Here is a 27055-nt window from a genome sequence, read left to right on the forward strand (position 1 = left end):
ATTTTGGATCACCTGTATAAAAAGAGGGGCATAGAGTTATCGAACTAACAAAATTTAAAAAAAGTGAAGCATTTTCAAATAATGTGAATCTGGGTGAGAAAAGAAGAAAAATATTCTTAAATACATAAAGCAGTCTTCACACCACTCACTTCTAATGCCAATGATAAACTTAAAAATTCTAGAAAAAATAGCTGCAATATATTTTATGAACATTTTTACATTTTCCCTTAACAGGTAAGAATATTAATGTAAATTTTTGTCAGTGATATTGCTATCATGAAAACTAACTAATTTTTCAGCTTGATTCATAAACTCAATTACTGTTTCAAATAATATTGTACACTCATATAATGAATGCATCTTTCATGCCCTTAACTTATTTTCAGCAAAGCGCGAGATTTCAATTTGTCTGTATAATTCCACAGAAGCGATACAATCTAGATCAAGTTGATATATAGTAGTGACTTGCTGTAATCAGTGTAACTATTTCTGAGTATTATTTACTGCCACAGGAATGATTTGCATTTGGGACCAACTGATTATCCCTAGTTGTGTTGTGAGCATGGCTAATGAAATGGTTGATAGTCATTCTTCCACTTGAGCCAATCAGAAAATGAGTCATAAATGAGCCAGTCAGAAAAACTTAGGTGCTTCTGTAACTCTTGCTAGGTTGCTAAGATTAGCTTTAGAAAATATGGCAGTCAGCATATTTGATAATTACACCAAGTAGAATAAACTGACACTGATAACTAAGTTATCAGTATCAATTTACCAGATAGCAATTTTTTATACAATTTCACAAAAACATTAACAGTAATAAAATGTATAATTAGTAACAGAATCTGTACACATCGTATGATTTGAATATTATAACCAACTTTTAACACTCAAAATGCAGTCTGTAAATTCATCCAGACTTTGATAACATGCACAAATTTATCATTCTAATGTGTGCATTGTAGTTATAATAGTAACTAGCTAAATATATCATTTACTTTCTTTTAATAATATATGCAGTCAAACAATTTTTATCACATTAAAATATTGTTTCTCTACTTTTTTTTCGCAATTAGAGCATTAGTCTTTTTTTACAATTTGGCATTGTTCCACACAGACTTGTTTCAAAAAAATATCTCATTTAGGAAATTGATTATTTTAATAAATCTACTTACAGGGTCTTTCATTTTGGACTAGAGATGGTTTATCACTACTTTCTGAATCAATACTGCCAGTTGACGATGTGCTGTTTGTTCTCTGATATACTGCACCCCTTCCATTCTCTTCTTGTTCTTTTATTAATGACCTATTACGAGCATCACGTTCTCGTCGACGTCTCAAAGCTGGTGTAATTCCATTGACTTCATCTTTATAAGTAAATATAATAAAGAAAGTATTTTAATGTATAGTACTTATCTGTGTAAACAAATAATGGTGTGCATAATGCTGCTGCCATACACGGCATTACCAAAAGTTAAGTGACAGTGATGAATAAGCATTTAATATGTAAATTGTTGGTTATGTGGATATTGTAGGAAGTGATATATCACAGAGGTATAAAAGAATATCCAGAAGGTTGAAGTGTTATTTACAACTTATATTCCATGAAGAAATCAGCTCAAAAAATTTGAGTGTGAACAGGTAATAGAACACCACTGGAGTAGATATTCCAGAATAATGGTCACTACTTAATGGGTCTTCTTCAGTACTTTTCAGTTTAAAATGGAAAATACACTGGGGGTACAAATATAAAGGTCTATCGTTGTGCTTATGTTTGATCGGATTTGTATTTACGCATGTTCTCTTCTCACAGTGCAGAGTACTTGCAGTGTACAGTATTTATATTATGAATCAACAGGGATTACCTTTATTTTAGATATAGGAAGCTTCTTTTCCAACCATCTCTCCTAGTCCAACTCGCTAATAATTCTTGGGGAAGGCAATATCAATTTTGCAAAACATGTGGGACATCTTCCCCACTGTCAGAACCATAGTGTTCAGACCATACAATCTCAACAATGAGCACTCAGGACTTCTGTCTTCAAACACCATACCTCTGGCAGCAAGGAAATTATTATGTGGATTGACATAAAATTAGATTTTTGAAGGTCTAAACTGCTTAATAAATATGGACCGATTATTTCTTTTGGTCCTGTAGCTTGACTTTAGAGTTAAATTTAGGGGCCTAAAAAAAAAAAAAGATATGGGGGGATTATTCTCTACATTCCTTAAGTCGGACTAGAACTTTTCGGGGTGTCATGTTCACAGGAATAGAGCAACTCACAATTAATCCGAAACTTTTGTCTTATGTTGTAGTGTTTGTTCTTCACGCATGCGTATAAGTGACCAATCATCAGACAATAGGAATGGTCTACAGATATTGATTGAAGTTTCATCTCTAAGGTTTCCGCAATAAGTAGTTTGTGGTAGTTTGTGGTAGTTGTGTTGAATATTTATAATTTTTGTTTCATTAAAGCTGAATGAATGTCGTTCCTATATCTAAAATAAAGGTAATCCCTTTATTTTAGATATAGGATTGATTCATAATACAATAGAATATAGGAATTACTGAGCACTTAATAGCTCTCTATTGTCAAAAGTATTTATATTGAATTGCTTATTATGGAATACCGAAAGTACTTATGAAGTGAGACGACATGCTTGCTAAGACAAACTCACTATTTCTTTTGTCAATGGTTATAGGTTCTTCCGGAATCTTCTGCAATAAGTAATTCATTGTAGTGTAAATTTAAATAATGGTAAGCCTACATTTACTGACACTTCAATTTTGTATTATACTATGTAACAAATTTTCAAAAAGGTTGTTTCTTTGCAATTCTTGCTATTTCTTTCTAAATTTAGGTAAGCTGATTCTGAATATGACCTTAATATTTTTGCACAGCATCCAGAAATGAAAGAAAAATAAATATGCAATACTATTACTACATCATATTTAGTAACAATGTTTAACTTCTGTACAAAATAGAATATTAATCTTTGCTGGGTAAACAAGCTAAACAAATCACAAATTAAAAAGTATAAATTCTCCTCGGGTTAATCAAAAAAAATTTACTCAAAAATGTATATTTGAATATCTTTTTGTTTTTTTTGTGGTCAGTCTAATCATCCCATCTTTCTTGGTATCTCTTCTCTATTCACTATGTTGTGGTGGAATCTCTCCCCATACACTTCACTTAAAATGGCTCAAATTTGGTCTGAAGAAATCCATGTGAGAGTGCAAATAATGAAGCATCACTGAGATTCTGCATCCCATTTTTCCCATCATTTTCAAACATTTCAATCAACTTCAATTAGTTCTTTGTAATTTTCATTCTTAATGTCTTAGTGAAAGAAGCCATTCACTAAGAGGCAAAATGACTGCCAAGCATTTTGCTCAGAATTGGACATTTTGCCTTTTAGTTCTTGTGAAGTCAATATCTGCTTTACTTTGGAACAAACTAAGAGACTGTTTACTACAGTGTGTACCAGGCTGCAATTCAATTCTGACAGACCATTCTCTTCTCCTGTGTTGGTGATCTGCTGTTTTGCTGCCCCAGAGGCAAGCAAGTAAACCTAGTAAAACCATTTTTCAAACCCAGAAGGAACTCCAATGTTTTGAAGTCACCCATAGACAACCCATTTACACTGACCATATCGGATCTTCTATAACACATGCTTCATATTTCCAGAGTCTTTAATATGAACAGAGTGAACAACAAGAATTGGCAACTATATATTCCCATTTTGAAGGAATACAGCTATCATTTTACTTAAACTGTCAATAAAAAGAGATTGCTGTTCTGGATTGTAACAAATACTAACTTCTTCGTAAAGATCAATCAAAACAAAACATTAGTACAGTGATTCTGCAACTGTGTAAAACTGTATATGTACACATCACTGGCCAAAAAAAAAAAAAAAAAAAAAAATGAACCTTTATTCAGTATCAAATCAGGCCACCTCAAGTGCAGTGCAGCATGGATTCTGTAAGGTGTTTTAGTGTGTTTTGGTCTAATTGTAACCATTCCTCCAGCAAATTATCACATAGCTGTGACAAGGTTGAAGAAAGAGGACTTCGTTGCCAAATATATCTTTCCAGCATATCCTAAACATTCTCAATACGATTGAGATCAAGTGAATGTGGGGACCAGGAATGATGGTGAAAATGTGGAAATCCATGTCATATTCTCCAATCGATTCTTGAATTATTCTGGCATGATCTGCTGTTGTATTATCACCTATAATGTGTCAATCACCTTCAGGATGAAAGTGTAACATTTTGAGGTGCAGTAGATCTGATACAAAATTCAGGTAATCCCTGGATGACATGTGACATTCCACCAGTATCAAGATTACCATTCTGTGCCAACACAACACTCCCCATACCATGATACCACCTCCAGATGCTTGGGTTGTCTTAACAAGGCAAACAGTGTATATTGCTTCATGAGGTTCTTGCCACACTGCCTACCATGAATGCAAAACAAAGTGTATTGTGATTCGTCTGACCAAATGACATTGTTGCACTCTCCACTGTCACATCACAATGTTCTTGGCACCACTGCACAGTCACCTGAAAAAAACAGAAACATCTGCAAGCAGATATTTCTGTTTTTCTAGGTGACTGTCAATACTCAATTTCTTCAATTCTTTGTGCATGGTATGGGTTGAAATAGGGTAGTTCTGGGCTTGGTTGAATTCAGATGTTATTTGCTGCATTAGATTCCTATTTTTCTGTATAGCCATACCCTACTCCTTAGAGTAGGACAGCTTCGCTCTTGATGTATTTTTTCTTCTACATTTATGCCTTTGAGATATGGAAGAACCGCTTGTTTCCAATCATTAAAAACCTTTAAGAAACCAGTTATGTCTTTCATTTCTTGAATCATTCCTCCTGTTAAATGTGCATCCACAATAAGACCATTTTCAAAGTTTGAAAGATCACACACTTTTCCCATTCTGGCTTCGGAATATGGTAGTATAACAGCCTGTGCAGTCTTTATACTAAACAAGGCAACACATCATCACCCCATGTCACAGTTTCATTTGCATTTACTCACATTTATTTGCATTTCATCTGTCTGTAACTGTCTTAATACAAAGGTTCATATTTTTCTGGCCATTGTGTATATCTTACGATATATGTGAAAGTCTTGCATCGTGATCCAGTAGATTCCAGTCTTTTATAGGTATATCAGGAAATCCACATTGGATTTGGTTAGATGCGTCTCATACCTAGCCAACCAATTCTTGCTGATTAGAAATGTGGTATTTTATTTGAACAGATTTCTCAGGCATAATTCCAGTTATCCTGTTTACCAGATTCTTCTCTAGAAGATGAATTGGGAACTGGGAGATCTTCACTCGCAACGGAGCAATAGAGGAAAGTATGTTGAAATACACTACAGCTTTTCAATCCTCAGATTTTTAAACTATGATATATCCACCAAACAAAAGTAGCAGCCATCATGATGGTTTGTGGGCTCTCATCATATTCAAGCTGCAACAAAAGACTGACTCATCATATTCAAGGTGCAACATAAACTGTCATGTTCACCCTTAGGCATTCCAAAATAGGTTTCATAAGTACTGCAAAACTTGGTGCCAAAAACAGTATTATGCTTCAGACCTAAATATCCACAAACAGCATTATGAGTCTGAATATAACTTACACCTTCATTAGTCGTGGTAAATGCAGAAAAAAAAACAAATTATTATATGAATACCACATGCTCATAGACAATATTGGTATACATTTATGTAATACACTGAAAGGATAGAATTCATGGGATACCTGTTTCCTGGACAACACGACGCTCTCACCCCTCTCGCTAGTGGATGAACCCACTGCTTGGCAGGTATACAGGGTGTCTCAAAAATACACAGCATAACTTCAGAAATGAGTTCCTCATATGTAGGCAATAAAAATATTTTATATCAACATAGTTCTGGAAATGCTTGGTTTCCGAGTTTTGAAGGTCTGTCTATGACACTTAACTGTTCACATCACCTTATAGTAATTGTTCAAAATGTCCATCTTCTGCTGGAATACAGGCCTCACATCGACGTCTCATGGACTCGCAAAGATGATGCCAAATTCCTGACATGTTTCGAATTGTCTCACAACCTGCCACATTTCAATTGTGGAGAGTTTCCACATTAGCTACCAGAGTCGAATACACCAATGACTTTAAATGGCCCCACAAGAAGAAATCTAGTGAGTTTAAATTAGGTGAGTGTGGAGGCCAGGCAGTTGGTCCACTTCTACCTATTCACCGACCAAGAAACCTTCGATTCAGGTAATTGTGGGCTAGGTGGCTAAAATTTGCAGGAGCACCATCGTGCATGAAGTGTGCTTGTTGACGAATGATCAGTGGCATGTCATCCAAGAAATCAGGCATGTTGTTTTCCAGAAAGTTTACGCCTGCACTGTGAGTTTGTTTGGAAGTACATGGGGCCCAAATAAGTTATCACCAAACACACCCGCCCAGATGTTGAGGCTGAACCGCTGTTGGTGATGTGATGGAAGAACTGTATGTGGGTTTTCCTTAGCCCATACATGCTGATTGTGAAAGTTTTGGATTCCATCTTGTGTGAACTGTACTTCATCTGTGAATATCACTAAGACAGGAAAGTGAAGAGTTCTACTACACTGCTGCAAGAACCACTGGCAGAACATTACTCGCACAGGGTAATGTGCTGGTGACTAGGCCCGTACCCATTGCAGATGGTAAGGATACAGTTGGTGTTCTCGCAACACTCTCCAAATAGTCGAACATTGAACAGCCAGTTGCATTGCTATTCTGCGTGTGCTGATTCCAGGAGTGGCATGCACAACATCCAAAATCTCCTCCTCTACTTCAGGAGTCGTAAATCTTGGTTGTCCTCTGTCGGCAACACAAGGTGTAAAGGTCCCATGTTCACAAAGGCGACGATGGCTACCTTCAAACGTTTTCCTGTCTGGACATCTTCATTCTGGGAATCTTCCTTTTGTGGTACAAATGATGAGCCTCCAGAGCACTGCCGTCCGCCAAACTGTACATAAAGTGCATATCCGCTTGCTCCTGATTGGAGTACAGGGTCGGAATGGAAAACCAACAGATTCTGTCAGTACCTTGTGATGAAGGAAATCACCTGCGGGAGATAAGACATTCCAGTTAATAACTCGGGAACCAAGCATTTCCGGAACTATGTTCATAAAAAATATTTTTATTGTCTACATATGAGAACTCATTCCTGAAGTTATGCCCCGTATTTTTGAAACACTCTGCATCACTGCATTCACGTAGAAGGTAATTGGATGTCAGTATGGATAAACGTCATGAGTTAACTGACTTTGAAAGAGGGATGATAGTGGGTGCCTGATGTATGGGTCACTCTGTAATCCATGCGTGATACAGAAATTGCAGTATCCCTGTATGACGGTATCAAGGGTGTATCAGTAATATATCATTTCTACAATAACATCTCATCATGGACAGCACTGTGGGTGGAGAAAGACGGTGGATGAACATGGCCATCAACGTCTATCTTGCATTACTTCAGCCAACCAGAGAGCAACAATGGCACAAATCACTGTTGACTTCAATCATTAGCTTCAATAGGTTGTGGGAGCCGCCGACCCATCAGAGTCCCATTGCTAACACCACAACACAGGACTCTATGTCACAACTAGGCAAAAGAACATCAGCACTGGACCTTGGATGATTGGAGACAGGTCTCCTGGTTCAATGAGTTCTTTCCAGGTTCCAGTTATTTCAAGTGGACAGGAGAGTGTGTATCTGGCAGAAACTGCATGAAGCTATGCACCCATCATATCAACAAGGAACTGTTCAGGCAGGTGGATGGTTGGTAATGGATTGGGGCATGTTCAACTGACACGCGTTGAGACCTCTGGTATGATGCATCTCTGAACGTTCAGGTTATGTGTCCATCCTTGCAGACCATCTGCATCCCTTCATGGTCATCATGCACCCACAGGGCAATGGACTCTTCCAGCAGGACAATGTGCTTCCCCACAGAGCTGTGGTGACTAGAACATGGTTCAGAGAACATTCCACAGATTTTACCACCATGGAATGCCTTCCCTTTCATCAGACGTTAACCCTATGAAGCATCTTTGGGATGCTGTGGAAAGGTCTGTTCAAGCTTTGGATCCTCCACCCAGGAATGTGATGGAATTATGGACAGCGGTGCAGCAAGCACGGATGGAAATACTTGTGGAATGCTTTCGTGAACTAGCAAACTCAATGCCTCACCGTGTGACTGCCCTTATCCGGGCAAAGGGTAGGCCTACCCATTACTAGGTCGGTATCCCATGATTTCTGTCCACTGTGTACATATAAATTTTTCTAAAACATAAAACCACCATAATAAAATTACAAAGGCAGATTATGATACAAAGGTTGGCAGGGTTGTTAATGACAGTAATAGCAGTGTGCAATGTCACAGGATCTAGAAAATTTGGGCAGATGGGCTGAGAAGTGGTAACTGAAGTTTAACATTGACAAATGCAAAGTACTGCATTTGGGCAGAAGTAACCCCAGAGGAATGTACCAACTCTACCAACTCTGTGGTACTACACTTAGAGTGGTAGAAAATGAAAAAGACCTGGAAGTAATTGTGCAGTCAGATATGAAGTTTTCTAAGCAATGCAGACAGACTGCAAGAGCAGGTCATGGGGTTTTGTCAATGATATACAGAAATTTTGCTACCAGGAAAAAGTAGGTGATTATCCCTTTGTATAAGGCAATGGTCAGGCCACACCTTGAGTACTGCGTACAGGTTTGGAGGCCTCATTTTAGGAAGGATGTAAGTTTGCTTGAGCATGTACAGAGAACGACAACAAGATTGGTGAGGGGAATGAAGGGATCCTCATACCAAGAGAGGCTTAAGTTCTGCAAACTGCAGAAGCTGGAGACTAGGCACCTGCGAGGTGATCTGATAGAGGTGTATAAGGCCTTGAATGGGTTGAACACACTGAATTCTGATGGGATTCTTCCACTTGCTCAGATTGCAAACCTAAGGGGGTATAAATTCAAATTGAGGAAAGACAGTTGTAGAATAGAGGTGCGGAAATTTGCCTTTAGCCAGCAGGTGGTTAATTGCTGGAACAAACTTCCAACTGTCGTGGAAATTGATAGCTTAAATAAATTCAAGGAGGAACTGGACAAACATTTAGAGGGAATGGTTTTTTTTTTTTTTTTTTTGGCTGATGCTACATAAGTTGATACACTTGCTTTCTTGTATCACATGCCTCAATTACTATTACTATGAGAAATTTTTGGCAAATGATGAAAGAAAAATGGCAAAGGCTTCTTTACTTATATAAACTATAAGGAAGAGGATGAATCAGATTGGTCCACTTGATATCGATGGTTTAACTGTTGGTGATCCTGCTTAGATAGCTGACAAACTGAATGAGTATTTTGCACACATTCACACATGAGGAATTCTGCAGGAAAGTGGAGAACAGAAGCTTATTAAATTCTAACAGAGAGCTTAATGATTTTGTAATAATTGAGAGCAAAGTGGAGGAGAAATTGTTGAAGTTAACATAAGAAAGACACCTGGGGTAGATGGGATCTATCCAGTTATAAGAAACAAAGCAGCAAAGCAAGTAAGCAAACCCTTAGCCATAATTATGAGAGCATCTTTGTACTCGGGGGAGGTCCCCATGGACTAGAGCTATGCAAATGTATCTCCAATTCACAAAGGGGGAACAAAGGGTAACACAAGTAATTACAGACCAGTTAGTTTAACTTCTGTTCTGGGGAAAATAATGGAGTTGCTGGTTAAAAAGACATTACAGGATCATCTAGTCAAGACCACACTAATATTTCAGACACATTATAGGTTTGTTAAAGGGAAGTCTTGTCTGACCAATTTGATTAGATACTATGATGTAGTCACAAAGGAACTGGATGTAAAAAATAATTCTGATATCATATACTTGGATTTCAGGAACACTTTTGATACATGGAACACATGGAAGACTGCTTGTACATGTACTAATTGGAGAGTATGGCATTAAGGGCAAGTTGCTACAATGGATAAAGGGATGGTTGAGTGAGAGAAGACAGAGCGTGCCAATCAATAGACACTGCTCTTTGTGGAGTACTTTATTAGTGGAGTCCCCCAGGGTTCAGTGTTGGGCCCATTGTTGTTTTGTATATTTATCAATGATATTGTGAAAGTATATCAGATAATGTAGAAGTTTGCTGATGATACAAAGGTTGGCAGGGTTGTTAATGACAGTATGCTAGAAAGGTTGGGCAGATGGGCTGAGAAGTGGCAACTGAACTTTAACAAATGCAAAGTACTGCATATGGGTAGCAGTAACCCCAGAGAAATGTACCAACTATGTGGTGTTACACTCGGGGTAGTGGAAAATGAAAGAGACCTGGGGGTAATTGTGCAGTCAGATATGAAGTTTTCTGAGCAGTACAGGCAGGCAGCCAGAGTAGGTCATGGGGTTTTGTCAATGATTTATAGGAATTTTGCTAGGAGGGATAAGGAGGTGATTACTCCCTTGTATGAGGCAATGGTCAGGCCACACCTTGAGTGCTGCATATAGGTCTGGAGGCCTGATTTTAGCTAGGATGCAGAAGTACTAGAATGAGTACAGAGAAGGGCAACAAGATTGGTGAGGGCAACGAAAGGGTGCTCTTACCAAGAAAGGCTTAAGTTCTGCAAATTGCAGGCATCTGGAGACTAGGCACCTGGAAGGTGATCTAATTGAGGTGTATAAGGCCTTGAATGGTTTGAGCAGGCTCAATGCTAATGGGATATTTCCTCTTGCTCAGATTACAAACCTGAGGTGGCATAAACTCAAATTGAGGAAAGTCAGTTGTAGTATAGATGTGAGTAAATTTGCCTTTAGCCAGCAGGTATTTGATTGCCGGGACAAACTTCCATCTGTCGTTGTGGAAGTTGATTGTTTAAATAAAGTCAAGAAGTGGACAAACGTTTGGAGTGAATGGATGGATGAAATTGGAAGTTTCTTTTTTTTTTTTTTTTTTTTTGGCTGATGCTGTATAAGCTTGCTTTCTTGCGTCATATGCCTCTGCTAATACTGATCACACAAAATACATATGAGAAAGAGTTAAATATAGACTCAACTTCTTTTCATTTCTCTCTTCTTCTTTTTTTTTTTTTTTTTTTTTGTTACAAAGTATAATTCAAAGAGAAAATTATTCACCTGCCTGCCCAGGAAGCGTTCCATTCATCTGCAGGGAACCTTTTCCATAGTCCAGCTTTCTATTAGACTCTTCTATTTGATTTTCATGGCTGCAAAAATTTAATATTCTTATGATGGCTATTTATTTAGAATTTATCAAGGAAATTATGGTGGCATACTTCTAACTTAATTAACACATTATATTTTGTTAATGAAAATTAACTGGCAATTTATAAAGCTTTCACCCTGTTTATATGTACACTGGTGTGCAAAATTTAAGGACCAGTCAGGTTTTCACCTGTAGCTTCTCACAGGAGTGGCTGGATATGGGAAAAGCATACCAAAGGAACCTCGTGATGTACAGAAATGAAGAAGGAAACAATGCCGACACAACAACCAAAACAAAACGGTACAGAGGGACTTTATTCAAAAATGGCAACATAGCACTGGCTGCCATAATACAGATGTATCACTGCCAAAGATGGAACAAAGGGAAGAGGTGGTCTTCAGTAGGAGATATGGGCACCCCTAATGTCGATGCAGGCTTTGCACTGCCTGTCCAAACTTAGAACAATGTTGTTGATAAGTTCTTGCACTGCCTGTCCATTCCTGTCAGTGCCATCTTCAGCTGGTGAACGTTTTCTGGTGGGTGTGGATGTGCTGCTGGTTGTCTCCTCAGAGCATCCCATATGTGTTTGATGGGATTTAAATCGGAGGCACGGGCAGGCCAGGCCAATCCATACGAACAATGTCCTTCCTTTCCAAAAGCATATCACAGCTGCAGTGCGATGGTGTGTGGCATTATCATCCATAAACATGAACTCGGGGCCAATGGCACCTTGGAACAGACGCACATCAGTAGCATGCACCAGTTACAGTATCTGGAGTTGTGTACATCCATCCAATATGATGCCTCCCCAGACAAGAACACCTTGACCACCATATCGATCATTTTCAGTGATGTTTGCTGCCATGGGTGATACCGTGTGCCAACCTCTCGCCAGATTAGCTGACATCCAGAATCGCTGCTGAGACTGAATCTATCTACTCTCATCAGTAAAGAGTACCTTAAGTAAAGATTTTGTGGTTGTAACCTTTAGAAATAGTGTTGGTCCTTGTTTTGCACACATGTGTGTGTGTGTGTGTGTGTGTGTGTGTGTGTGTGTGTGTGTGTGTGTGTGTGTGTGTGTGTGATCAAAAAGTTCAGTGAATGTTGAAAAATTTTATTTTATTCAATGAATAAAATTATATCAAGAATATTTACATTCTTAATATTCTTCATCATAATTTCTTCTGCAACATATTTGTTCCTTGTGCCTGCCACTTTTTAGAACATATTTGGTAGTCTTCTTTTTTGAATACTTGAACCAGTCTAATGAAATTTGATTCAATTTCTTGAATTGGAAATATTTTTTTGTTTCTCAAAAATTGCTGGACAATGAGTGATGTGTGACATGGTGAAGGAGCCAACCATTTTTCAGGACAGTTTATAGTGGATTGCATCTCTCAACCATTTTAAAATTTCTTGGTATTAGGCTACATAAACAGTGACATCTCACAGAATGAATTCCAATAAAATCATGCCTTCATTAAAAAAAATGCAATCAGCATGACTTCCACATGTTATTTTAATTGCTGTACCTTTTTTGGCTTGTCTTAGTAACAATGTTTTCCATTGAGATCTTGGTCTCTCAATCTCAACCATACACCCAAGGTTCATCACAGCTGTCATAATTTTTGTTAAAAATGCAGAATCCAACACAGCCTTGCTTGAGTAACTCAGATGAAATGATGACCTAATGCTGTCTTTGATTTCAAGTGAGACTGCTTGTTGCTTACTAACCTCATGCCCAAATACTTGGTCAAAACAGCCCAAACCAAACCAAGTGAAAGAGACATCTCAGCAGTTTCTCAAATGGTCACAGTCATCAAATCATTAAAATGATGGTACAAACTTCATTGATGTTTCAAAAATTTCGAGATGTTGATGAGTAACTGCTTCTTGATCTTCAGGCAAAAATTTTCCCCTCACAAAAATATTTTAAACTGATCTTCAAGGTTTAAATTTTGTTGTAATGTTCACATACTGTTCAGATTTCACCATTTTCAATACAAACCAGAAATGTGAAAAACAATTGTTCACCCAAACAGCTTTCTGCTAGATTTGCATATAAGTTAAAACTTGGTTTGTGCACCCAAACTGCAGTATCACATATACCACGACATGTTGTCACCAGGCTGAAGAAATGGCCGATTGCTAAAACACAGGGACAGTAGTCATAATATTTTGACTGGACATAGTACATAATGTTTAGGGGCAAGTGGTATCAGTAGATTCCCACAACATTGTGATAAGTTCTTTTGTGTTGAATACAATACCCTGTAAAGGCTAGACAGTGTGAGTGATATGTGGTTTATGTAGTGTAATGTAGAGTTTTGTTCATCTGGCCTCTTATGGAAAATCATGGAAAACTGCAGAGCCAGGCGGGTAGTAGAGATTACATGCTTTATCTGGGCAAACCATGGCTTCTCCTGAGCTTACCAGGAAAGGCACTAAAAAAAAAGAAGGGTTTTGTTGGAAAGGAGTGTGAGGTGACAGTTTGAGCTTTGAAAAATAGGTGAAGAGGGTGAATGATAAGAAGGCTATCACCAGAGATTGGAAGAATAGGGAATAGAAGGAGCACTCCTGCAGAGGGAACACACCTCCACTGGGGAGGGGGACTGTTAAGAGTAGCAGAAGTATTTAGGGAGGTAGGGTACACCATACAAAGATTTAAGATAGGACATGGGAGAATGGGCAATGCCCAGAGTTTGATAATGGAAGGATTAAAGTCATAGGACTAAGGTGCCCTATGTGGGGATTTTGGCCATCATCTTGAAAATATATATATGGTCAGAAGAATCTGACATTCCCATACTAGCCAGATCAATTTAAACTAGTGTCAGCATCCCACACTATGCCAACTGAGACAATAAATCAGCAAGGGCATTTTGGGGGCTTCCAAAATTGGTTATTCACCAACTGCAGTCATGATTATGGGGGGGGGGGGAACTGCTATCCATAGAGTGCACAACACAAGCACACCAACCAGCTGTACTCCTATCATACTTACATGCCCACAAGATATTTTAAGATTTTTTTTGTACATATATTCAGGGTGCACAAAAAGAAACAATAGACAACAATATGCATTCACACTTTCACTCATTCACTTCATTCTTGTACACAGACTAAACCACAGCATCCTGAATATGAACATCACTAATTTTTAACTGAGACAAACTCATTCTCCTTAAGCATTCATGCAGTTATTCTTGTTACAGCTCTGTGAAAATAAAATAATGCAATTTTTTTTTGCAGGCTAAGGTCACTCAGGCTCAGCACAGGGGGAGATGTTTATCCTATCCCATCCAGGCATGCCAAGACATTCATGCTAGTATGCTTGCCCTGCTTTTCTTTTACTCACCCGATATGAGTGCCATAGATTTCCATCAGAATACCTGAGGACACATACCAGAAGTACAAGACAGGAAGGTTGGGCTTTTTTTGGAATTTAAATCAGGAGAAAAGGTTGTCCTTGTCTGTAATTTTGAGAGAGTTCCCAGATTCCTTCCATTCAGAATCAAGAAAGGGCATTCTTCCAGGATATGGAACTGGAAGAAGCCACCAAAAGTGGAGGAGAGGGAGGTAGGGCAAATAATCTCTGTCCAGAAGTTTTTACACTGTTCCAATGCTTCAAAGCAAACCAAACCAGTGACCACGATACAAGTAATCATAGGCTAATATTGGACCAGAAGTAGTCACTGGAAGAAGAGAGGAGGGTTTGAGAATAATTTGAACATTTCCATCTCAATTAACAAGTGAGGTTACACCTGTGGAGAAGTTTCTGATCAGTTCCCATGAATCCCTCCAAATTTTCAGGCAAAAGTGGATCCCCCCCCCAGTTAATTCTATATGTTGGAAATGGCAAGTAACTTCTATGTCTCATTGTACAGGCATATTCAGGGGGCGATATCAGGTACCTCATAGCCTGTACCCCTAGTGGGACTAATTTTTCACATAATATTTGTTATTTGCCCAATTTTTCCAAAAAAGTAACTCCCAGCCAAGTCCAAGACCATCAAGAGGAGGTATTTTTGGTCCTAACTTTTAAAAGGGCCATCTGGGTAGGAGGGGTGGAGACCCCTCCTAAAAACAGCACAAGCTGTCTTTGGATTTTATGCCACTTACATCCATCATTTTATGCTATTAATTTTTATACTCAACTTTGAAACCTCAGTGGTAGTCCATGGCAGGGATTAAGCAAAATTCAACACAAACAATAAAATTGTATACTGGCACACTTTCCTTACATCAACTTTCACCCAGGAGATACATATCCATAAAGAACAGAAGAATTTGCTCACACTCATCCACATTCATCTGTTCACTCATGAGTACCCAAAATGCACATTCACTCAGTTGCATGCATGCCTCAATACACATTCACCTAAATCATGCAGACACACATTCAATCACTTCAAGCACAGTACATTCACATAAACATGGCCCCAAAACTGATCAGATGTTAAAAGTCATTTTGGTGTTGTCAAATCTGATGAGTCCATCACTCACTTTTTGGCGGTTTGTTAGTTTGTGGTGTGCCAGAGACTAGCACAGGATTTAAGGTGTAGCATCTTAGTTCAACAACCTATTGGATAATCTGTGCAAAAGCTTTATAATAACTTTCTTCTGTTATCAGTAGTTGTTCATTGTTGTGAGGCAGAGGGCCAATCTTAGTGATCAGGATACTCCTCTGATTGTTATAATTTGGACAAGTTAAGCACAGGTGGGCCCAGTCCTCAGCAGCACTGTAGGAACAGCTGAAGTTTTCAATCAGTCCAAGGCAAAATAGTTTAGTCCTGAATGAGCCATGCCTGTCAGGAAAAGGGTAGTGAATAAACTAGGGTCATACCATGGCAGAGGTTTACCAGGGCAGACCAGGGAGACTGGAGGCAGGAATTTCCTGATTACCACTTCCCCTTTCATAGATTGTTCCCAATTTGTTTGCCACTGCTGAAGTAGCAGTGTGGTGATTCTCTTTCTTTCTTTCTTGCCTGATGTTGTTAGCAAGACCCAGGGTAATTTCTACAGTGTATAATCTCAAGGTCAAGTGGGAGGGTGCCAGCCATCCCTGCAAAACTGGAGTGCTGACTTTGTGGGAGGCTCTGGTTATGGTTAACAGGATAATTCTCTGTACAGATCTAGTTTACTTTTGTTTCTGATTATGGTTGCCCTGGATAACCAGACTGCAGCTCCATAGGAGATAATTGGCAGGAATATTGCTTTGTAGATTAGAGCTAGAGTTCTTTCCTGAATGACTGTTTTCTGCAACAGCATGTTAGAGAGGCAACAGGAGGAAGCAATATTTTTGATCTGATTATCAGCAGTGATTCTACCTGCATTAAGAATCTGAAGGCAAAAGAACCACTGAGTGGCAGTGATCACAGTGTACTAATGTGGAATTTAATTAAAGACATAACTACTGTCAAGGAAAAAGGGAAAGGCTTTTGCTTTCGTAAGGGTGACTACAGTGGTCTCAGACAGTTTTTAAATTCTATGCAGTGGGACTGACTGATAAGGTTACCAACATCAAATTCGAAATGAAAAGCATTCAGGGAATTAATCATAGACGCTACTAGGCTTTTCATACTAATTAAGAAATATTATTCAAGACAAACTTAAATGGATGCCAGATGAGCTACTGAGACAAGTGGCAAAGAAGAAAAGTGCATGGGATGCATATAAATTATCAGGTGATCCAGAAGCCTATGGTAGACATACATTAGTGCATAATCAAGTCACAAAGGAGTTTAGGCAAGTTAAGGCAGGTTATGAGAACCTGCTGGCTGTTGTTGGTATTCGGCTTAACGACACAAAGACCTACTGAGGCCAAATTGTGTCTGCTCATAGTTTATTTAGTATCATATATAAATATAAGAGAAATATAAAAGATGCTGCTGGCAAAGAATAGAAAGAAAAGCAGCAAAGACTTCTATTCTTTAGAAACATTGAACCACTTGATGTCACTGGATTAACTGTTGATGACCCTGCTAAGGTTGCTGATAAATTCAATAGATATTTTACATCTACATTTTCACAAGAGGAATTCTTTAAAGGAGGGGTTTCCATAAGTTTATCAAACTTTAATGGGGAGCTAAATGACTTTGTGATAAATTAAAGGAAAAGGAGAGGAGAGGAGAGGAATTATTGAAGCTAAACATGCAAAATGCACCTGGAGTGGTTTAGGTTATTGGCACATTAGCAACTAAGGTTATAATGTGCCAATGTCATGGAAAAGATTACGGTTAAAATGTTTTAGTGACCCAAAAAATTAGGTCACTTTGTCAAAAGGAATAATGATAAAGATATATCAGCAGTTTAAAATATATATTTTTAAATACGACTAAAAATGTTTGACTTTAAATAAGACTAAAAACAGCTGACATTCGTTGTTGTATAAAATCTGACTGAGTGCCAGGGCTCATAGGGTGGATGGGATCTATCCAATCAATGAATTGAATAATTTTTAGAAAAAATCATATTTAGAGAGGCAGAAAAGGAGGTGAACAAACCCTTAGCCAATTATGAGAGCATCCTTGGATTCAGGGGCGGTACTTATGGATTGGAGATGTGCGAATGTATCCCCAGTTCATAAAGGGGGATCAAAAGATGACGAGTATTTACAGATCTGTCAGCTTAACATCTGTTCCGGGGAAAATAATGGAGTCACTGGTTAAAAAAGTAATGTAGGACTATGTGGACAGGAATGGAATTATACTGCAGTCACAGCATGGGGTTAAGGAGAGGTCTTGTCCAATCTGATAGATTACTATAATGCAGTGACCAAGGAACTGGATGTAAAAGATTATTTTCATATCATATACTTGGATTTCAGGATGGCTTTTGATACTGTTGCACATAAAAGACTGCTGTACAAACTGGAGCTATGTGGCATTAAGGGCAACTTACTGCTATGGATAAAGGGACAGTTAATTAGAAGAACATAGAGCAGTTATCAATGTGCACTGCTCTTTATGGACTAATGTTATCAGTGGAGTCCCCCAGGGTTCAGTGCTGGACCCATTGTTGTTTACAATATTTATTAATGATACTGATGAAGGTATATCAGGCTTAATGTCAAAGTTTGCAGTGATACAAAGGTGGTTACCAACAATAATTAGGGCAATTACAGGGTGGGTAAGCAAAGTGGTCAATGACAATAATGAGGGTGAGCTACTGCAACAAGATGTAGGAGTATTGGGTCAGTGGGCTGAGAAATGGCAGGTGAAGTTTACAGGTAGCAGTAATCCCATAGTAACTTATCAACTGTGTGGTACTACACTCAGGGTAGTGGAAAATGAAAAAGACCTGGTGGGGGGGGGGGTATTTGTGCAGTCAGATATGATATTCTCTGAACAGTGCAGATATACTGCCAAAACAGCTCATGGGGTTTTGTCAGTGATACACAGGAAACTTTGCTAGCAGGGATAAGGAGGTGATTATCCCTTTGTACTGTTTGATTTTACTGGCACGTTAGCAACTAAGGCGATAATTTGCCAAAAGAAGACCATGGTTAGGCCACATCTTGAATATTATACACAGGTCTAGAGGAAGAATGTAGATCTGCTGGAACAGATACAGAGAAGGGCAACCAGATTGGTGAAGGGAATGCAGAAGGGTGCTCTTACCTAGAAAGGCTTCAGTTCTGCAAATTGCAGCTTCTAGAGACTAGGCACCTGCAGGGGATCTGACTGAGATTTTTAAGGCTTTGAATGGATTTTGTAAGCTGAATGTCAATGATATCCTTCCTCTTACTGAGACTACATACAAGGGGACTTAAATTTAAGTTAAAGAAGGATGGTTGCAGGATAGATGTTCCAACAATCAACCATCCTCTGCCTTCAGTCAGAGGATGGTTGATTGTTGGAACAGGCTTTCATCTGTTGTTGTGGAAGTGAATGGTTCAAATTTCAGGAAAGAAAGAAAGAACTAGACCAATTCTTGAACGTTATGGATGGAAGAAGTGTGCAGTGCTTTTTTTTTTTTTTTTTTGGCTGATGCTATAAAAGCTTGCTTTCTTGCATCATTTGCCACTACTACTATATATATATATCTCTTAATAGCCATTAATAAGACGTATATTAATGAAATTGTACATAATCTCATACCACAGGAGATACATTATCTTATTTAGGTTGCTGATGTGTAATAATAATAATAATTATAATAAGAACAATGACAAATGCAATTATAATAATACCATAAAAATGCTTTTTACCTATTTTGCCACTGATAAGGTGGTTCTTCGGGCATTCTGTCCAACATGGGACCTCTTAGTTTTTTCTGTGAAGGAGAATTGAGACTTCCTAAAGAATGCCTTCTACTTTTTCTACGATCATTATCATCAGGATAAGATTTACGACTTCGTGGCACTTGCCTATCAATTAATAATATCATAATTATTTGTTATAATTTTATATAAAATACAAATGACACAGAAACAAAACTGGAGGCATAGCCTATATATATATATATATATATATTTTTTTTTTTTTTTTTGTTTCAAATAAAATATATCCAATTGAGGTTTATAAATTTCTGAGAGGAGAAAGTGAAAGAAGGCAAAATTTAACAACTTTAACAAGTAATTTGGAAATAATTTCAAAGATGTTAAAATAAAGGAAACAGGATAATAATTGAATGGCAAATATTTGTTACCCTTTTCACAAATGGCTGGATGCAAATTCCTGCGCAGAAGAAAATTCAATGTAATAAGAAAATATATAAAGGTGAAACATAACATGAGTTAACTTTGGAGCACAGGTTTTCAGAAGTGATATGTGTATTGAGGATATGGAGACTTATTATTATAAAGATTATTTAGGATTCTAAGATTATTTAGGTCTGAGTCTTTAAAACAAGTTAAGGAAAGCCCTAAGAGGAAGTATATTTAGTATAGCAGAAGAAAATTAGAAAAATTATTAATGCAGGAGTTAAAACAAGTTGAAAGTAAGTAAACTTTTTATTTAGATGTAGTTACAATACAACTCTTTGGAAGTAAAAGAGTGGAAATAAGAATGGACACATGTTATGTCCAATAGCTCTACCAAGGGATCAGAAAGCTATTTGGATAAATGCAAGTTTTCCACTCTTGAATATTTTCAAATAACTTGTTTTCAACTATTACAAACTTTAGTGTCCTGAGCAGCTTTACCACATTTATTGAAAAATTAATGTTCAGATCACTGGTCGAGAAGTTATGATCCATAAATTCCAGAAAATATAAAAATAGTAAGCAATAATGTGCTAAAAGTTATTTTTAAAGAACCCAAAATTCTTTATAAAGAAAAGAATGCAGTTGTCTCAAATTTACCAAAAGCTGATGAAGGTGTCAACATTATGGATGTCATTAAGAATCTTTAATAACAAAATTTTGAAAGGAAAAGAAATGCTATTTCTGTAAATTAAGCAATTGCAGTTAAGCATCTTAAGCATCCCACTTAAGTAGCTCATAAAACACTAGTGTCATAAAATTGTTTTTACTAGGGTAATGGCCAGTGAATGCTCTAAATGGTAAATGAATGACTATCAACACACAGGCAATGGATATTTAGTGAAAAGGAGAAATAATCTCAATGAAGGAATAATGGCAGCTAAGTATACACAGCAAGATAATATTAAAATGATCTAATAGTATACGGATATCAATTTTCCCTTTTTTCACATTTTCATCCATAATTAAATTGGCAGAAATCATAAAATTGATTTTTGTAAATCAGATTTATGATTTTTGTAAATGAATTTTTTGCTAAATTCAACATGAAATAAAATAAAATTTAGACTTGCATGTTCAACCAAATATATCAAAATGCAGCCATTCCCCAATTAACATAAGGGTTGCATTCCACGGAACGCAACATAAGTCAGATTTTACGTAAGTCAGAATTTCCCCCATGCTTGTGCAGCACTCGCAACTGTGATTGCTGTTTTGATTGAAAAGAAATGTTAGACGAACATGTGAATAGAATTATTTAATGTATTTGTTCAATTTTTTTATCTCGTGCACAGGAAAAATTACAAAAGTGTGCAATTTAAAAAATTTCAAAAAAACAGAGGAGACCGGCATAATGTCGGTAAGTTTTACCTCTCAAGCATCGTTGCCAGAATCAATGTCTTCAGCTGGTAAGTACGCAGCTGAGGAGGTTGAGGGCTGTGGAGATTTAGAAGGGGTCGGCTGCTCAACCTTATGAAAGAGCATATTAATGGATGACTGGACGGTGGCTTTTTTCGTTTCATTGTAGATTCCATTGTAACAAGCAAGCATATCATTCACCTCTCTGTTAACTTTTAAGAATTGTTTGCTGTCAGGATCCATCTTCTCAAACCTTGCCATTGCCAATGCAATTTCGTGAAATGTCACTGCCATCTCTCTGGTGATGAAGCGTCTCAGCTCCTCATTTGGTTCAATCTCGAGCTTCGTCATCATTTTCTTTTTTCATTGCCATCTCTCTGGTGATGAAGCGTCTCAGCTCCTCATTTGGTTCAATCTCGAGCTTCGTCAGCATTTTCTTTTTTCACTATCACTGCCTGCAAGTCAATAAGTTCTTTGTTAGATAATTCCTTCTCTTCTTCCTCTATTAACTCTCCTTCACATCTTTGGCAGCAACTTCCAACTGAAGTAGATCTGCAACCTCTACAATCTTATCTGTAACCTCTTCATATGATTCGTCTTTTTCAAACCCTTTGAAGCCTTTTAAGTGCCATTGGCATATTTTCTTCCATGCACCATTTAAACAAATTTTAGTAATTTCCACCTTATTAATGTTTAAGATGCCGTGGTAAATATTAAGATTTCCAAAAGTCTCTTAACATAAAATTTTTCTTACTGTCTACTGCGGATAATACCTGAGCAAATGTTGTGTGTAAATAGTATGCTTTTAAATTTGAAATAACACCATGATCCATAGGTTGGATGAGTGAAATCATGTTTGGCGGTAGAAATATGACTCGCATGTTCGAATTGAAATCATCTAGATGCGTAGGATGTCCAAGAGCATTATCTACTAGAAGCCAAATGAAAGGACGTCATTGTCTTTACAATATTTTTCAATCTCGGGAATGAAGCAGCATTTAAACCAATCCTCAAAGAGAGAGATTGTTATCCTGGTTTGATCGGAAATGCACAGGTAGGGTGGCTTTATTGATGTCCTTAAATGCATGAAGATTGCCAGAATGGTACACAAGCAGAGGTATTAATCTGTAATTTCCAGCATTAGCCCCAAGCAAGACTGTGGCCCTATCTTTTGAAACTTGGCATCGTCTTTTCCTCTTTGGCAATGTATATTCAATCCAGCATTTTTTTCTAATACAGAGCAGTCTCGTCAACATTAAAAATTTCTGCGTTGAATAGCCGCCTTCATCAATAATTTTTTCCAACACATCACAAAATTTTTCTGCAGCTGCAGAATCGGCACTGGCGACTTCACAGCATATTTTAATGTTTTGGAAACCAGAGCAATACTTGAACCTATTAAACCACCCGTTGCTTACCACGAACTTGGCTTGGGGTTTGCCATACTTATCCTTAATATCTTCATAAATACTTCTTGCTTTTGCTTGAATGGCCATTGGACTCAGGGGCACTTGCTTCTAAATCTGATTTTCCATCAGTATTATTAATAGCTGTTCCATCTTCGATATAGCACCTGAACACTGTTTTGTGATCACTGTTGATCTTATGTGCGTTGATCCTTTGACATGTTCTTTAATACGCACACTGTCCCTTAAAATAGTATTCACTGTTGAAGCAGAGAGACCTAATTCCCTTGCAATAGATGACAAACTTTGTCCTGCTTCGTACTTCTTAATCATTTTCATCTTCATTTCTAAACCAATTTTGTTTCATTTCCTGGCACTGCCAGCACTTGCACTTTCTGTTGGTCCCTTTCCCTTCATCATTGTATGTAATAAGTAAATAGGAACGAAGAGAAGTTTCTGAAAATTTGTTTTTTATATGATTGAAGATTTCAGTGAAGGGGAACACATTTCACCATAATACCGTAACATAAAAAACCACAGAATTCCAGTTATTGGGATTATCGCAAATGCAATAAGATCGAGTTTACTACCCATTTATAATAGATTGTGCTAACAGAAAAGCCCAATAAACCGGAAAGTGCAAATTGTTTTTTGATCATGACCTCCAGAAATGTGTTTTAGAAAAATATCACAAAGGCATTCAAAATTGATTCTTATAATGGGAACATATGATAACGATGAAAGGGAAGTGCAATTTCCATTATAAAAATGACCTTTTAGAGAGAGATGAATAGCTTAGTAATATAGCGTAATTTTCAACTTCCAAGAACTTGGAACGAATTACAAAAAAAAAAAAATGTTATTGGGTTCACTTTACGATATTTTAACAATACCTCTATTTATCCCTACAGATACAAAATACATTTCCATATTTTTTTTCAGTTTGCACCAGCTGGCAAAAACTTAAGTAAAGTCAAATTTGCGTAAGTCGGGGAGTTCCTGTATAGCTAATCAATATACCAAATATAGCTAATCAATAAAATTACCATATTTAAAATCTAATCTTAGCAATAAGGAACTCAAAAACTAACTTGCACGATGCATAAGGTTTAAAAAAGTATCAAATAAACATAATTCATATATTATTAACCATAAATAAATAAAGAGTGACATAAATGACTGAACATCCTGTCTTTTGAGGAAGCCACTGAATGGCACTAATTTATGGAAGCCCCAATATTTCAATAACCAAAGAAAGCCACTGCAATAAAGCCCAGAACACTGAATTAAAATATTCAAGTTAATAACTACTGAAACTTTAAAATATATAAAGGTTAGAAAGAAATTTATGTAGCTAAATTTAGTGTCATTCATTTTTAAGTGAATTTTATAACTGAATTCTTTGTGAAACAGACTGACAACAGAAAATTTGGTACTTACTGTCTCTCCTCTTAGAAGAAACTTGCATGGCAAACTGAAAGCCCATTCTGTAGAGAGGGCCTCTATCCCCCCCTTCCCCAAAGTTATGGTTATGGTATGGTTTTGTTCTGGTAATAGGGCATAATGGCCCCAGTGGCATAAAAAAATTTCACAACCACAAGCCCAATAATAACATCTTTCAAGTTGTTGTTGTTTGGTTTTTAGGAGCATTAGCAACTAAGGCCATACTGCTCCAGGGATATGCGGTGGTCATTTCCTGACCTTTCCGCATCCTCCGTATTTGGTGGTCATGGGCTCGAACCTCGGTCTAATCAAGAAGTGTGTGCTACGCACTGCTGCTCCTGCCCACCTGGCTACGGAGGCGCCTCCTTTCAAGTTGTGGTGGAGCTAAAAAAAAGAATAATCTCTCTTATTCACAAAGGTGGTTCAAAGAGTGAAGTGAATAATTGCAGTCCTGTAAGTGACTTCTCTGACAGAGAAAATTACACAATCAATAGTTAAAGCAGCCAAGATCTCAATAAGAATGAAGCTATAAGGCAATCACAGCACAGATTTGCTAAAGGGACATCTTGCTTGACCAATTTGATTAGTTACTGTGAAGTTGTCACAGAGGAACAGGATGCAAAGGATAATTTTCCCAACATATACTTATATATACAGAATATTTCATAACATGTAGTCTATACTTCAGGTTCAATTTAAGAAATGAAAACAATGAACTAAGGTTATATAAACATATGTCTAATTCTGAATGGTTACAGTATGGCTCTTTGAATTTAAGAAAATGGTAATGGAGTTTTCAATGGTAAAAAATAAATAAAAATAAGAAAATTTACCGAATAAAAATAAATATTTTTTTAGATACGTGTCTGCTTATTATTATTTATCATTTTTTACCAATGAAAACTCCATAGCTCTTTTTTAAAATTCAAACTGCCATAGCTCTATAAGCATTCAGAATTGGACACATGTTTATATATGCTTTTCTCACTGTTTTCAGGTACTGTATTGATCCTGTATATATATTCTTTTGTAACATTTTGCCATATGCAGATAGTCTGCTTTTTACAACAGCAGTGTTCTCTGAAAACATGAATTAAATTGAAATGACTTTTATTAATGTCATTCAATTGAAATAACTGGTTATTCCAAGGAGATAATACATCCATATTATATGATGTACAATGTTAATTTTTTACATCTGTTCTAAAGTTCAGTTAGTTTTTTGGAAATTTTAATAATAATAAGTGTAACAGTTAATTCTCAGTGTATCAACTATAATAGTATGGTTGATTGGTGGCATAAAAATAAATTGAAAATATCAATTAGATCCTCCAAGTTAACTAGAGGATCTAACTAATATTTTCAAATAAATAAATAAATAAAATTATTATTTATGTATAAATTAAAAAAGTTCTGAATTTTTTTAAAAAAAGAAATCTAGAACTTTTCTAGATTTACTTATTTAAGGTAAAGACCTAAATGGCTATCAAATGAACTGATGACACTAATGGCAGAGAATTAAAAATGAGTGGGATGATTAAAAATTACCAGAGTACACAGAAACCTACACTACATACAAAACAGTCTACAATTAAGTCACTAAGGGGAATGGACAAGCTAAGACAGGTAAGGGAAGAAACATTTCAGAAGGGAGGGGCAGAATTATATCAGTCCATTAGATGGGAATGGCCTAACCACTGATGATCCTATTCAGGTTGCTAACAAACTGAATAAATATATTGCATCTACATTCGTGCACGTGAAGAAGTTTTTGAGGGCTGGCAACAGTGCTGGCTTCAGGTATTTTGCTGCCTGAGGCACACTAGAATTTTGCCACCCCTTTAAGACAATTCCTCCCTATAGTTTTTTCTATTGTCAGGGGTTTGTCTGGGTAGTGAGTATAGCCAAAGCAGGAAAGGCAGTCTGCAGGTTATCCCCAGAAAATATATTTGAAATTAACACAAAAAACAGATTTGTTTATTATTAATAATTCTAACAAAAGCAAAATTATTACAAAATCATCTGCGTTCTGCTTTCAAATGTACATGTTCACTGGTCAATTCAGATAGGTAGGTACCATTGTTTCTAAATAAATAAAAAACATTTTTTTTAAACCTGCATAAAAACATTAAAATTGCTAGCTATTAAATAAAATTTAATTCTGCAAGCTTTGATTATTGCAATTTTTTTAGTTTTTCCACTTCCAATTCTTGAGTAAGTTCATGTTCAATTGGTAAATTGCTAAGCCATCTAAATCATTCTTGTGACATAGTTGACCAAAAACATAATTTCTTAAATTTAACATAGAGAAACTATATTCTCCTTCTGCAACAGTTATTGGCAGAGTTAATAAAATGCAAAGAGCAACAAAATATTTGGCAATGTTCTCTTTTCTAAGTTGTTCTCACAGGTGTAGTTCAATGTTTCTACTGGTGTGGAATTGATATCAGTATTAAATCTTTGTATAGATTTAAAACAGATATATTTTCACTATCAGTAAGATCTAATGCAAGATCCATGCATTCTTTTGTAACTGTACTTTTTACATTTCAGCATAATTGTTCATTTTCTATTTTCTGATTACTTACTTATTTTTGATTACTTACATTTTTTGATTTCACATTGATTACTATATGATGCATGGATTTATTCTGTATAAATTTTTAACACAAATCATCAAACAGTTAATTTTTCACCTTAGTCTAATATCCAATGGAAGTGGCTTGCCATCATGATCCCCATCTTCATGCTTCAGAACTGCCTAATTAAAAGAAATTAAATAAGTATGCTTAATTGCAGTTTTTTTTTTACTTTTTTATAGAAAGCTTAAATCAGCAACTACAGTTCTATAATTT

The 27055-nt window shown here is 36.8% G+C and overlaps 1 protein-coding gene across 2 annotated transcripts in view; it reads right to left on the minus strand.

The window, feature by feature from the left end:
- Window positions 1-27055, minus strand: part of LOC150082796 (FH1/FH2 domain-containing protein 3-like) — a 763267-nt gene that overhangs the window by 163316 nt on the left and 572896 nt on the right. For both annotated transcript variants that reach the window (XM_090377607.1, XM_090377606.1), the window contains exons 12-15: window positions 26897-26961; window positions 19498-19656; window positions 11198-11286; window positions 1173-1364 (exon numbers count right to left, since the gene is read on the minus strand). In XM_090377607.1, the coding sequence (XP_090233733.1) occupies window positions 1173-1364; window positions 11198-11286; window positions 19498-19656; window positions 26897-26961 (505 nt within the window). The remainder of the gene's footprint in view (window positions 1-1172; window positions 1365-11197; window positions 11287-19497; window positions 19657-26896; window positions 26962-27055) is intronic.

This window comes from Mastigoproctus giganteus, chromosome 7, assembly GCF_048544385.1.
Source record: "Mastigoproctus giganteus isolate SK-2022 chromosome 7, ASM4854438v1, whole genome shotgun sequence".
Classification (NCBI taxonomy): domain Eukaryota; kingdom Metazoa; phylum Arthropoda; class Arachnida; order Uropygi; family Thelyphonidae; genus Mastigoproctus; species Mastigoproctus giganteus.